Source organism: Sus scrofa, chromosome 8, assembly GCF_000003025.6.
Source record: "Sus scrofa isolate TJ Tabasco breed Duroc chromosome 8, Sscrofa11.1, whole genome shotgun sequence".
In the NCBI taxonomy this organism is placed as follows: Eukaryota; Metazoa; Chordata; class Mammalia; order Artiodactyla; family Suidae; genus Sus; species Sus scrofa.
The window spans coordinates 116,247,471-116,261,256 of NC_010450.4; the positions used below are offsets into that span (position 1 = coordinate 116,247,471).

Here is a 13,786-nt window from a genome sequence, read left to right on the forward strand (position 1 = left end):
TAGTGTATAGCACAGGGAACTGTCTCCAATCTCTTGAGGGTAGAACATGATGGGAGGTAGTAAGAGAAAAGAATATATACATATATTACACATATACATATATGTATAACTGAGTCACTTCACTGTATAGCACATGCGGCATATGGAAGTTCCCAGGCTAGGGGTCGAATTGGAGCTGTAGCTTCCAGCCTACACCACAGCCACAGCAACATGGGATCCAAGCTGCATCTGCTACCTACATCATAGCTCAGGGCAATGTTGGATCCTTAACCCACTGAGCAAGGCCAGGGATGGACCTCACATCCTCATGGATACTAGTTGGGTCTTAACTTGCAGAGCCACAATGGGAACTCCCTGATAACCTTTCATTTATTAGCCAATTTTTATTACAGTAAATTAAGAGATTATTATTATTATTACTATTTTTTGTCTTTTCTTGAGCCGCTCCCGTGGCATATGGAGGTTCCCAGGCTTGGGGTCGAACCAGAGCTGTAGCCGCCGACCTACACCACAGCCACAGCAACACGGAATCCGAGCAGCGTCTGCGACCTACACCACAGCTCATGGCAACGCTGGATCCTTAACCCACTGAACAAGGCCAGGGATCGAACCCACAACCTCATGGTTCCTAGTCAGATTCATTAACCACTGCACCAGGAGGGGAACTCCCAAGATTATTATTTCTAAAATGACTTCTTTTAATTAAAACTATTTCACTTAGTTTTTGCAAAAATCATAAGTGCACTTTTTGCCTCCTTTTGTAAAATTACTATTTATTTTTAGTTCATCTTTAATTACAAATTTATTGAGGTATCATTGATGTACATTACATAAATTTCAGCTGTAGAACATAAAATTACTGCTCTTCCTGTTTTTGTTGTCATAGACTGAATAACCAAAATATTTAATTTTCTTTAAAAGTTTTAATTTCTACTTTTAAATATCTTATTTACTGCTGTCTTCTGGATTCTCCCACTCTGATTTATTACAAGAATTGACCTTAATGTTTGACCACAAAGTCACCCATAACCTTGACAAGGGGGAAGCCATTTGGACTGAGATGAGAAAAAAAAACAAAAACAAAAACTGAAAGAAGACTGAAGACATGAAGACTGTGCCTGTGGACAATGTTCCCATATTTTTTTCTGGAAAGCCAATAACCAGAAGTTCACATGAGAACGATTTGGTAGAAAAAGGGTTCCAGGAACAATTTGACTCAACAATAAAGGAGCCATTATCTAGGAAGGCATGATGGATGCTCCATCCTTCAAAAATACTTAATCTCAAATCTTTTAAAATTTTTCTTATTTTTTTTTTGGGGGGGGTTGGCCGTCCCCCGTGAGAAGCAGAAGTTTCCAGGCCAGAATGAAGCCGTACCACAGCAGTGACAATGGATCCTTAACCCACTAGGCCACCATGGGACTCCCTAAATCCCAAATCTCAAGTATTTGGTAATCTGTACAATCCAGGGAGCGGCAGGGTGAAGTAGGGAATGCGATTAAGTTCACAAAACACATAGGCACAGTACGAAGTGCCATTGTATAAATGAAAATGTAAGAAAAAGAAAATATAAATCACCTCTACTTGGGTTAAATGCAAAAGGGCTTCATGGAGGAGAAGGCATCTGAGGAAGTTACACGTTCCCCGCCCGCCCACTTAAATCAGTGTCAAGGTCAAGTCTTCGCAAGGAGGCCTTATCATTACGTCTCCTACAGATATTTTTGTGCGTGCACATGCTTGCGTCCTACATTGAAGAGGATCTAGAACAATGCTTAGGAGAGAGTAATCACTCAATATTATAATTATAATAAAAAATGATAGTAAATATCGACTGGATGAGAAAGGAGTGTAGGCATATATGCATTAAAGAACAGTAAGCTCCTCAGGGGTGGTGGACGTTTTCCTGTTCACTTCTGAACCCTGGCCTCGCTGCGGGTACAATGTGCATTATCGGCAATTTGCTCGGCGCTCTAATTTCGATAATCAGTCTCCAGGGCCCGGCCTGGCGGGGGCGGGGTTATAAACCCCCGGCCGGGAGTGGAGACTCCGGGCGGTAGGAGGCGCCGGCGCGCGGCCGGGCCAGTCCCCGGCACCACCCGCGCGAAGCTGGACCGCGGTCGACGCCATGCGTGCTCTGCTGCAGCTGCTGCGCACAAGTGGGATCCGGCGCGCCGGCGCCCCTGCTGTCGCAGCCGCGCGTCTGCCGCTGGGAGCTAGCGCAGGGCCCGGGCCGCGCCGCGCCATGGCTCTGTACCGCACGGAAGAGCGCGGCCAGCCCCATTCGCCCGATTACCGTCTCTTTTTCAGTAAGTAGTTCCCGGGAACCCCACCTCGCGGCGCGCCTGAGGCCCGCGATGGGACCTGTGCCCCGTACCCCCCGCGCGGTCCCCATCTCCTCCTTCTTTCGGGCCCGCTGCAGTGGCCGCGCGGTCCAAGCAACCTTCCCGCTTGGGGCGTGGGGGGGGGGGGCGGTGCGCCGAGCCTCCGGCGATTGGCCAGCGCTGAGCTGCCAACACTGGGGCGGCGGACTAAGTCCCCGAACGCGGAGCGCAGAGGCGCAGAGCGGGAGGCGGGGTCACGCCAGGTTGTCTTAGAAGCAGCCAGCCGCCCTCCGCATGCCGGGGGCGGAGCGCGTGGGAGCGCGCCGTCACCCTTCGGCCGCCGGTGACCGTTTGCCCAGCTCCCGCCGCCGTGCTGGTTTCGCGTAACCTCGTTGTGAACGCGGAGGGGCACAGTCCGCCCGCCAGCCCGCCCTCCTGGGGGGCGTGACAAAGCGTCTGCTGGGAAGGGCCGCCAACGATTGGAGAGGCTGGCGGAACTTCGGAGACGCCTGGTCCAGCGGCTGTGTTTCGGCACTGGGGGGCGGGGACTTGAGGAAGGATCTCCCAGCAAAGTGAATTGATATTCCAGGTTTGCACCTTGAATGTGGTCCACAGTCCGGAGGAACCTCTTTGGTTCTGCAGTAGCCCCTCCTTTTCCCCAAATTGAGCCAGCCCCAGAGGGCAAAGCGAATTGGGGCACTGACCTGGCTGACTTAAGATAGGAAATGACCGTGGTGTCCGTTATTCTCATTTCACTGTGAAGGTTAGCCATGATAACCCTGATATTTCACTGTGAAGGTTAGCCATGACGTGAAATAGGGGGGTTGGTTAATTGCCTTCATGCTCTTCTGATTTCAGAGCCCTGAAGGGAGTGGTACCTTTTTTCTGTGAAGTCGGCCTTGCCTTATCGCCCACTTTTTAGGGACACCAGCTGTGGAGATTTTCAGATCTCAGCTCCGAGTCCTGGAGTCTTAGCTCTGTGACCTTGGAGGAGCTTCCTTATCTTGCGAAACCTTAGTTTTTCCTCATCTGTAAAATAGTGCTGTGAGAACTACAAGACAGTATATACAAAGTGATTAGTCACAGGGCCTAGCATATAAATGACTATTATTAATAATACTTGTGGTCATTATTGATACCTATAATTTGTAAAATGTTTACGCATATGCTACTTGAGTGTTTTATAGGAGAGAAAACTGAATCTGGGGTAGTTTTGTGGTTATAATGCAGCTGATGGTAAAAATCCCAATTTTCTTTAAAATTGGCTGCATATATTCTTCGATCCTTATTAGGTCAAGACTGATCAGGTGGAGAAGAACCATTAACAAGAAGACCCAAATTTCTAAAAGGATTGTTCCAAAAGGACAATTTGAGGAATGGCTTTCCATAGAAAGTGTTTTAAAAATGACAGGTTTTTTAAGTAGATAAAAGCTGTCTAACTCATAAGACGGTGAAAGTATTCTATATTTGCGGCACATACAGTGATAAATGATAGACCAAAAAAAAAGAAATATTTATGAAGTGGGCTAGATGCTGTTAGATGTGGCACTGAGGAGATTTTAATTATGGGCCCTGAGCTCAAGAGATTCATAGTAGCAATATAATTAATTAAGGAAAATACAAAAGCACTGAAAAATACTTATTTGAATGTTGGCTGAGAAAAAAGCAGTCTAAAGGCTCCTGGAGCACTGGCTTTGGAATGGGGAGCCCTAGGCCTTAATTCTGGCTCTGCAGTAACTCTCACTGTGCGGTTGGGCAGGTGATTGCTTCAATTCTTACATGGCCAGTTCTTTTAACTGTAAAATAAAGCAGTTGACCTACCAGTGACCCTCAAGGTCCTTCTTAGTACCGAAATTCCTTAAAGGTATTAGATGAATAACAGATATGCCTAACATCTCTTGGCACAGGGCCTGTTAGGGCATTTCTGAAGCTGTATTGGGCTTTTGCTGTGGTTTCTTTAACTACAAGTGATTTCAGACTCATGATTTTTCTGTAGCTAGAATACAGTGAATAAAATTTTTTTTTCACTCGGAATAAAAGACAAAAGAAGAAAAAACGTTTTGCTGAGGAAAATGGGCAAGAATTGGAAGAAAAGGAGGGTGGAGTTTGGGGGAGGGGCCAGGGGGTGAGAGAGTCTTTGCAAGGCACTGTTGGCTTAAACAATTCCTGAACTAAACACCAGGTGGCATCCTTGGCCGGCGACGGTTTACCTCTTGCTGGAAGGGGTGGGATAAAGTGAAAGGAAAGCACTTTGGGATTAGCAGGGTAAGGGGAAAACAGTGCACAATTTGCTCTTTATAAAGATGGTCACAGATTGGATATTTTAAACTCAGGCAGTGTCTGTATGCAGTGGTAGAGTGCAGTTACTTCACTTCAGAGCAGAACGTGAGTACAGCACTAGTGGGCTGAGAAGAGCTCTTTAGCATTATCACAGTGGAATCATTTCCCACATTTCCCAATGGATCCCAAGTCTCAGAAACAGTAATGCACTTGGGAGGTAGGTCATTTTTGAGCTTCATTTCTTTAAATGGTTTCTTTCTACCATTTAGAAGAATCAGACTAAATGTTAGATGCCATACTCGTTTTCCTTTTAGTCAGTTTTTTTAGAAACAGTGTTGAAGTGAGACAGGGTGGTAGGGGAGAAAGAGCATCCTGGTGGGAATTATCAGGCCTAGCTCTGTTATTAACTTTTTGTGTGGCCTTGGGTGAGTAATTGCACCTCTCTGTACCTCATTTTATTAAACCGTGGAAAGAGGAGAGTGAACTTGAGGATCATTTTCCTAACTGTCTAGCCGAGCACAAGTATCCCATGATATGTTATCAGATTTTCTTTAAATGAAAAGCTTCATGGTTTAATAAATTAGCAAAATACTTCCCATTTTATCACCTTGGGGAGTTACAGTGGACATATTAAAGTTCTTGGAAATTTTTACCTAAAGTAACTTTTCTCAGACTTTTGAACCCCAGAACCTGTTTCTCCGAACATCTGTTGACATCTTAGTGACTCTGTATAGAGTTTCATGGAATTCTCTTTGGGAAGCACTGGGTTTTAGACTAGTGGTCAAAACCCTTAGGTTGTAGGCCTGGCTTGTGTATCTGGGGCATCATTTGACATCCCTTAGCTCAGTGTCTCCATCTGTGAAATGGGGTGAACATTGGCAGTTAAATGAGACTGTGTGTGTACACGTTTTGTGTCTGACACATGGACCACGGTTAATATTTAAAATATATGTTATTTCTTTCCCCTTTTTAACCTAATACCAAAATTCTTGTTTCATTTTGTGAAGGGTGAAAACAGTGGGGTGTGGCTAGAATTACGTATTTTGAGTAGGTCATAATTTATTAATGCCAAGTCTCAGATTTTTAGTACTGACCTGCAGTCCTTTGAATTAGTTGTGCAATCATAGTGAAGTAGGACATTCGTATGGGACCAAAGACATAGCACAGCACGCCGTTATTCTTTCGGTGGTCTCCATGTTTTTGTTTTGGTAATAACGTATAAATTCGTCATTTTAGATTTTTTAACTTTTCTGAAAGGATGCGGAGAAGCTACACTCTTCATACTTGAGATTTTTGTTACTCTGGGTTGGGAGACTGGTTCGCTTAGAGAAACAAGGCTGTAGATAATTCAGGTTGCTTTTATTTAGCAAGAGAATGAACCATGCAGTTCTTTAACAGTGAGTTTATCATTTATAGTAAGCATATGCTTATATTGAAATTACCATACATATTCTTTTTTAAGTATGTCAGTTGAATAGTAGGAGGAATCTGTTGTTGAATGTGGAATTTGTTTTTAAATGTACCACACATTTGGGCTTCATAAAGTTTACAATGAGTAATGGACAAAAAGTGTGTTGGAGTCTTAAATATATGAGTACCTTTTAAAAAAAAAAAATTGGCCCATATCATAAAACTTGAATTGACACAATAGAACATAATGGTTATTGTGTGGATATAGAAACATTATGACATTGGTTATATTGGTTTTTGTCATTGCTGCCGCTTCCATTAAGAATCATTAAAAATGGTTTTAGTAACAATGTGTAATAGTATGTTGATATTTGGCATACATAAAGCTATTGTGTATAACATATATAATCAGATAATGGTTTTGTAGTCCATTCAGTTTTCTCACTCACTAAAACAAGTAATAAACTCATCCTGATACAACTTGCTGGTATAAGAGAAGAACGTATAGGTAACTTATAAAATAATAAAATCTTCATTTCAGTCCAGTCGAAGGGAAAGTTTTGATGCTCTTTGGCAATATCCAGTGTATATTGATGGGCCTGATAGAATTCATTAGCTCATGCCTAGTAGGTATGTAGTCTGATTTTTGACAAGTGGAATACCAAGACAAGCTGGCAGGGTGACTGCCATTGTTTATCTTCCTCCTAATAAATAGCCTTTTAAAGTGATAGTAGGCACATGAAAAAGAATAACTCTGAAACAACAAATAAGAAGGATTTCAAAATATTTCATAATGTTTATAAAAGAGGAGGAACAGATGGAGGCATGGTTATTGATGAACCAGCACAGGGCAGTCCCAGCTTAAGTGCTTATGCTAAGGGGGCTGTAGTTTAGGAAGAAGCTGAACTGCTTTGCATAACCTCAGAGAGTTTGTGGACATGTTGCTGTCAGCGAGGGTGAGAGAGGGATGTGAAGCTTAACACGGAGTAGGGCAGGGAGGGGAGGAGTGGGGGTGATTTTGTTTTGTTAGGAAATAGCAAGCAGGTGTTTGTTGGCATTTCCATTTAAAATATTAGCTCCTTCCACTGTTCTCTTTTTTCTTGATCTGTATCTGATAGAGTTAAGAACATATTTATATTCATTGCTTCTGTGAGTCCACCCCCACCAGAATAAGTCCTATAAAAGCAAGGAATTTATATACCTTGTACCTGAAACAGTGGTTGGTCATTAGTATGGTATAGTTAGTATGGTATAGTAAATATAAATATTTACTGAATGAATGATTCATAGGAAAAAAAGGAGAAAGAGGAGAACTTGAATTTTTCAGAGTCACATGGATGTCCTCTGAGACTATAGAAGCTATTGAACTCATTAAGAAGGAAGAGGAGGCTATGGAAAAAAGGCAATCAAAGAACAAGAACTCTTAGACAAGTCAGAAGGTGTGGTGGGTCAAAGGGTGTTCTGTTGTTTTACACCACCAAGTGTGTGATAATTTGCTATAGGAGTCCTAGAAAGCTAATACAGAAAAGTTAGAACATAAGGTAAAGAAATCTCCAGGAAAGTAGAGCAAAATATCAAAGAGAGAAAAAAAGAGGTAGAAAGAAGAGACATAGAAATTTAATCCCGGAATTCTAACATTTGGCTAATTTGCATTCCAGAAAGAAAGAATAGACAAAATGAAGAAGAATTTTCAAAGAAGTAATAGATCTAAGAATTTAAGCACCCAAGTGTTCTGAGTACCAGACACTTTATTGTGAAATCTCAGAAATCTGAGACTTTGATAAAGAAGACCATAAAAGTCCCCAGGGTTGGGGGCAGAGGAGGGAGGGGAATAGGTCCCCTGGAAAGAACTGGAGAGCCAAACTGGTATCTGACTTACCAGCAGCCCTAAAAGCTCAGAGACTGGAGTAATGCCTTTGAAATTCTGAGAAAATCATTTTCCTCCTAGAATTTACCCTGGCAACCATTAATCTAGAGTGAAGACTAGGTTAAATGTTCCGGACCTTTAAGGACTTGGGAAATTTACCTCCCATGCAATCTTTCTTACACAACATAAGTTAGGGATATGCTCCTGCAAAACAAGGAAGTAAACCCAAAAAAGGTGGGATCTAGAAAACAGATCTAGGCTGGAGAACAAAGAAGCAGAGTCTTAGGATGCCATGTAAAAAGGAAGATTGCAACAGGAAGAATGAGATTTCCAAAGGGAGCTATTTGGGTAAAGAGAGAATTCCATAGTTTTTATGGACTCTGTGAGGCATTTGAATAATTATATATAGTTATGACTGGCAGTGGAAACAAGGACCTTAGAAGCACAAGTCAAAATAGAAGCTAAAGAGGAAAGGAATTTTATTTATAACATCCTGCTTGGCCAGAAACCAACACATAGACAGTGCTTCTTTAACTTACCTGAATTACTTGGGAGTCTTGCTAATAATATAGATAACTAGACTTCTCTCCTTAAGATTTTTTTTTTTAAATTGTAGTTGATTTACATTATTCTATCAGTTTCTGCTATATAGCAAAAGGGCATAGTTATGCATATGTATACATTCTTTTTCTCACATTATCCTCCATCGTGTTCCATCACAAATGATTAGATACAGTTCCCTGTGCTATTCAGCAGCATCTCATTGCTTATCCACTCCAAATGCAATGGTTTGCATCTACTAACCCCAAACTCCCACTCCATCCCACTCCCTCTCCCTCCCCCTTGGCAACCACAAGTCTGTTCTCCATGTCTGTGAGACTATTTTTGTTCTGTAGATAGGTTCATTTGTGCCATATATTAGATTCCAGATATAAGTGATATCATATGGTGTTTGTCTTTCTCTTTGTGACTTACTTCTCTTAGTAAGTTCCACCCATGTTACTGAAAATGGCATTATATGGTTCTTTTTTATAGTTGAGTAGTAGTCCATATCTTCATTCATCTGTCAATGGACATTTAGATTTTTTCCATGTCTTGGCTATTATGAATAGTGCTACAGTGAACATAGGGGTGCATGTATCTTTTTCAATGAAAGTTTTGTCTGGATAGAGATGCCCAGGAATGGGATTGCTGGATCATATGGTAGTCCACTGTTTAGTTTTCTGAGGAGTCTCCCTACTGTTTTCCATCGTGATTGTACCAATTTACATTCCCACCAACAGTGAAGGAGGGTTCCCTTTTCTCCACACCCTCTCCAGCATTTATTACTTGTTGACTTGTTAATGCTGGCCATCTGACCAGTGTGAAATGGTACATCATTGTAGTTTTGATGTGCATTTCTCTAATAATTAGTGATGTTCAGCATTTTTCATGTGCCTGTTGGCCATCCATATGTCTTCTTTGGAGAAATGTCTGTTTGGATCTTCTGCCCATTTTTCAACTGGGTTGTTGTTTTTGTTGCTTTTTTTTTTTTTTTTTTTTTTTTTTTCCTTTTTTAGCTCTTGAGTTGTGTGAGTTGTTTGTAAATTTTGGAGATTAAGCCCTTGCCAGTTGGTCGCATCGTTTGAAACTATTTTCTCCCATTCTGTAAGTTGTCTTTGTTGTTGTTGTTGTGGTTGTTTTTTAATGGTTTCCTTTGCTGTGGAAAAGCTTGTAAGTTTGATTAGATCCCATTGGTTTATTTTTATTTCAATTGCTTTGTGAGACTGACCCAGGAAAACATTTATATGGTTGATGTCAAAGAATATTTTGCCTATGTTCTCTTGTAGGTGTTCTGTGGTGTCTTGTCTTATGTTTCAAGTCTTTAAGCTAATTTGAGTTTATTTTTGTGCATGGTGTGAAGGTTTGTTCTAGTTTCATTGATTTACACTCAGCTGTCCAGTTTTGCCAGCACCATTTGTTGAAAAGACTGTCTTTTTTCCCCATTTTATATTCTTGCCTCTTTTGTTGAAGATTAATTGATCATAGGTGTCTGGGTTTATTTCTGGGTTCTCTAACTGTTCCATTGGTCCATATGGCTATTTTTGTACGAGTACCATACTGTCTTGATTACTGTAACTTTGTGATATTGCCTGAAGTCTGGGAGAGTTATGCCTCCTGCTTGTGGGTTTTTTTTTTTTTTTTTTTTTCCCCTTCAGGATTGCTTTGGCAATTCTGGGTCTTTTATGGTTCCATATAAATTTTTGGATTGTTTGTTCTAGTCCTGTGAAAAATGTCATGGGTAATTTGATAGGGATTGCATCTGTAGATTTCTTTGGGTAGTGTGGCCAGTTTAACGATATTAATTTTTCCCATTCAGGAGCATGGAATATCTTTCCATTTCTTTGAATCTGCTTTGATTTCCTTGATTAATGTTTTATAGTTCTCATCATGTAAGTCTTTCACTTCCTTTGTCAGATTTATTCCTAGGTATTTAAATTTTGGGGGGTGCGATTTTAAGAGGTATTTTTATATTCCTTTTCTAATATTTCATTGTTAGTATACAGAAATGCAATGGATTTCTGAATGTTAACTTGTTTCCTGCTACTTCGATGAATTCATTGATCAGTTTGAGTACTTTTTGTGTGGAGTTCTTAGGGTTTTCTATATAGAGTCATGTAATCTACATAGAGTGACAATTTTACCTCTTCTCTTCCAATTTGGATAACTTTTATTCCTTTTGTTTGTCTGATTGCTGTGGGTAGGACATCCATTACTGTGTTGAATAAAAGTGGTGAGAGTGGGCACCCATGTCTTGTTCCAGATTTTAGAGGGAAGGCGTTCAGCTTTTATCTGTTGACTGTTATATTGGCTGTGAGTTGGTCATAAATGGCTTTGATTATGTTAAGGTCTGTTCCCTCTGTGTCCCTCTATGTCTTTGGTAAGAGTTTTTATCATGACTGGATGTTTGGCTTTTGTCAAATGCTTTTTCTGCATCTATTGAAATGGTCATGTGGGGTTTTTTTTGTTTGTTTGTTTGTCTTTTTGCCATTTTCTTGGGCCGCTCTCACGGCATATGGAGGTTCCCAGGCTAGGGGTCGAATCAGAGCTGTAGCCACCAGCCTGCGCCAGAGCCACAGCAACGCAGGATCCGAGCCATGTCTGTAACCTACACCACAGCTCACGGCAACACCGGATCGTTAACCCACTGAGCAAGGTCAGGGATGGAACCCGCAACCTCATGGTTCCTAGCCGGGTTTGTTAACCACTGAGCCACGACGGGAACTCCGATCATGTGGTTTTTGACTTTTCTTTTGTTAATATAGTGTATGATGTTGATTGATTTGGTATGTTGAACCATCCTTGTGAGCTTGGGATGAATCCCACTTGGTCATGGTATATGATTTTTTTTTTTTTAATATATTGTTGGATATGGTTGGCTAAAATTTTGTTGAGAATTTTTGCATCTATATTCATCAAATACAGTGGCCTGTAATTTTCTTTTTTGGTAGTATCTTTATCTGGTTTTGTTATTAGGGTGATGGTGGCTTCATAGAATGTCTTCATGATTTCCTTAAGATTCTGATTAACTAGGTATGGGGGTCCAGATATCTGTTTAACAAGCAGTCCAGGTTTTTTGTTCCTTAGGAAATATACTAACAGAAAAAGCATGGAAAATTCAGTGTGATTACACAACATTTTATCAGCCTTGAAATGAAAAAAGAGAAGTGCAGAAGATAAAAATTTGGAGAGAGAAAAACAAGGAAAGAGAGGTAAAAAGCCAGTTAGTCAAACCAAGAAATACTGTATATGCTTGGTGGAACAAGGATTAATGCTGCAAAGTGTTAAGACTGGCCAATAGAAAATTTAAGAGGAATAGGTTGGGATCAGATGAAACCAAAGCTGAAATCAGATAATATTCTAAAATTGTAAATTAAAAACTAACCACATAAATATTATTTAGAAAGACAAGGATAACCTCTAGACCCAAAGTTAAAGAGGTGAAAAATGGGTTGCTCTGAGAGCAGAACTGGATTGGAAAGAGGTGGAGACTTTTCTTTTTGAACGATGCACATGCATGGCTTTATTTAAACAACAACCGTAAATATTTTAAAGGGTAAGTTGGTGACAGAAACGTGGTTTCAGTTCTGAAGAAACAGTCTGAGCTCAGATAAAGAAATTCTAACCTCAGACTTATCACTCATTTACCCTGAGGCTCTTAGAAATGGCTGTTTCTAATGCGTGTTCAGTTTTATTTTTAATAAGTACCATTGGAGTTCCCATTGTGGCTCAGTGGGTTAAGAACCCACCTAGTATCCATGAGTATGCAGGTTTCATCCCTGGCCTCACTCACTGGGTTAAGGATTGGTGTTGCTACAAGCTGCCACATAGGTTGCAGACGCAGCTGGGATCTAGCATTGCTGTGGCTGTGGCATAGGCCGGCAGCTGCAGCTCCAATTCGACCCCTAGCCTGGGAACTTCTATATGCCACAGGTACAGCCATAAAAAGAAAAAAAAAAGTAGCATACATTGCCACAGCATTGGCTGCGTGTACCATATCTCTCTGTCTGTGGCTCATAGGAATAGTAGAGATTACCCCTTCCATTTTATAGAGGATCAGGATAGGTAGCAAACAAAGGTTTCCCCACTACCCAAATGAAAGTGGAGTGTCCTATGAAATTGTTTGTAACCTGAAATGGCATAAAGCAAAGATACAGTACCTTAGGACAGTCTTGATAATGGATGCACAAAATAAGGTTAGAGGAAGCACAGATGCTCACAGACACAGTTCAAAGCCATGGCAGCTTGTTGCTGAGATGCTGAGTGGAGTTCCCGGGGAAGGAGCTTGGTGGGGCCACTCTGACTGTTCAGGGTGCTCACAGCACCTCTAACAGCTGCTGAGAAACACGCTGAACGCAATTGTTGATCCCCCCCCCCTTTTTTTTGTAAAAGCGAAAATCCTCCAGATTTTTTTCTGTTACCGAGAACAGGTCCTAACATAGGTCTTTTGTAAAAGTGAAGTGGCGTGACGCAAACTTGGAAGAAGCAGAAGATAGCTGTCCCTATCTTTAAATACGCCTTTAGAGAATCTTTATGCCCTTTAAGTGGACCCAGCAACGGACTTACAGCACTGACCCTAGAAAACTTGTAATGGATTCTCATCCTGTCTTTATGCTTTAGGTCACTGATTAGCTTGCTAATTGTGCCAAGGAGACTCCTTTGTCTTTAAACTTACTGGTTGCTGCTGATGCTGATGATGTGTAGTAGGTGCCCTATCTTAGCTGCAAGCATAGCCCACTTTTTAGCACTTCTATATTCCAGCATCTAATAACATTGCCTTTTACATACTAAATTGTATATTGCTTAATTGAAGAAAATTGAGAAAATTACGTTTCAGAGAAATTGAGTGACTTTATCAAGCTTGGTAACTCCAAGTCAGGCTGCCAGCCTCTCTATTTATTGCTCCTATGCAAATTTATTGGTATATTGCCCATCAGAGTGTTATAATTATCGGAGGTAAGGCCCTGTTTTATTTTTATTTTTCCAGAAAATTTTTTTCTATTATTGTACATTTATTTAAACTATTTCGTGATCCACATGCCTTCTCCTAGGTATGATGATCTGAGTCAGACCATCCACATTTATTTATACTCTTTTTACCTTTCAAAATGGCAATTAGAAAGCAGTTTCAACATGTATTGGCATTACCTTAATGTGTGACTATTTTTGGATCCCAATTTAAAGAACTGGATATCTAAGCATATTTCTCACAAATCTTTAGCTTTTAGTGATCACAGCCTAGTTAGGTCTGTTTTTCCTCATATTTGAGTAGTGTGTGCTCCTATTACATCTTAATAAGTTTGTTAGGGCATGTCCCCTGTTAACAAGAACATTGGAGGTTTAGGGAAATAAAACACCAAATCAATGT

The 13,786-nt window shown here is 40.9% G+C and overlaps 1 protein-coding gene across 3 annotated transcripts in view; it reads left to right on the forward strand.

Moving 5' to 3' along the window:
- The window catches only part of PPA2 (pyrophosphatase (inorganic) 2), an 84,317-nt gene continuing 72,591 nt past the window's right edge, over positions 2,061-13,786 (forward strand). Inside the window, exon 1 of one of the 3 annotated variants that reach the window (XM_021101713.1) lies at positions 2,061-2,306. In XM_021101713.1, the coding sequence (XP_020957372.1) occupies positions 2,126-2,306 (181 nt within the window). In that variant the 5' untranslated portion in view covers positions 2,061-2,125. The remainder of the gene's footprint in view (positions 2,307-13,786) is intronic. The other 2 variants (XM_021101715.1, XM_021101714.1) reach the window with 2 other exon arrangements.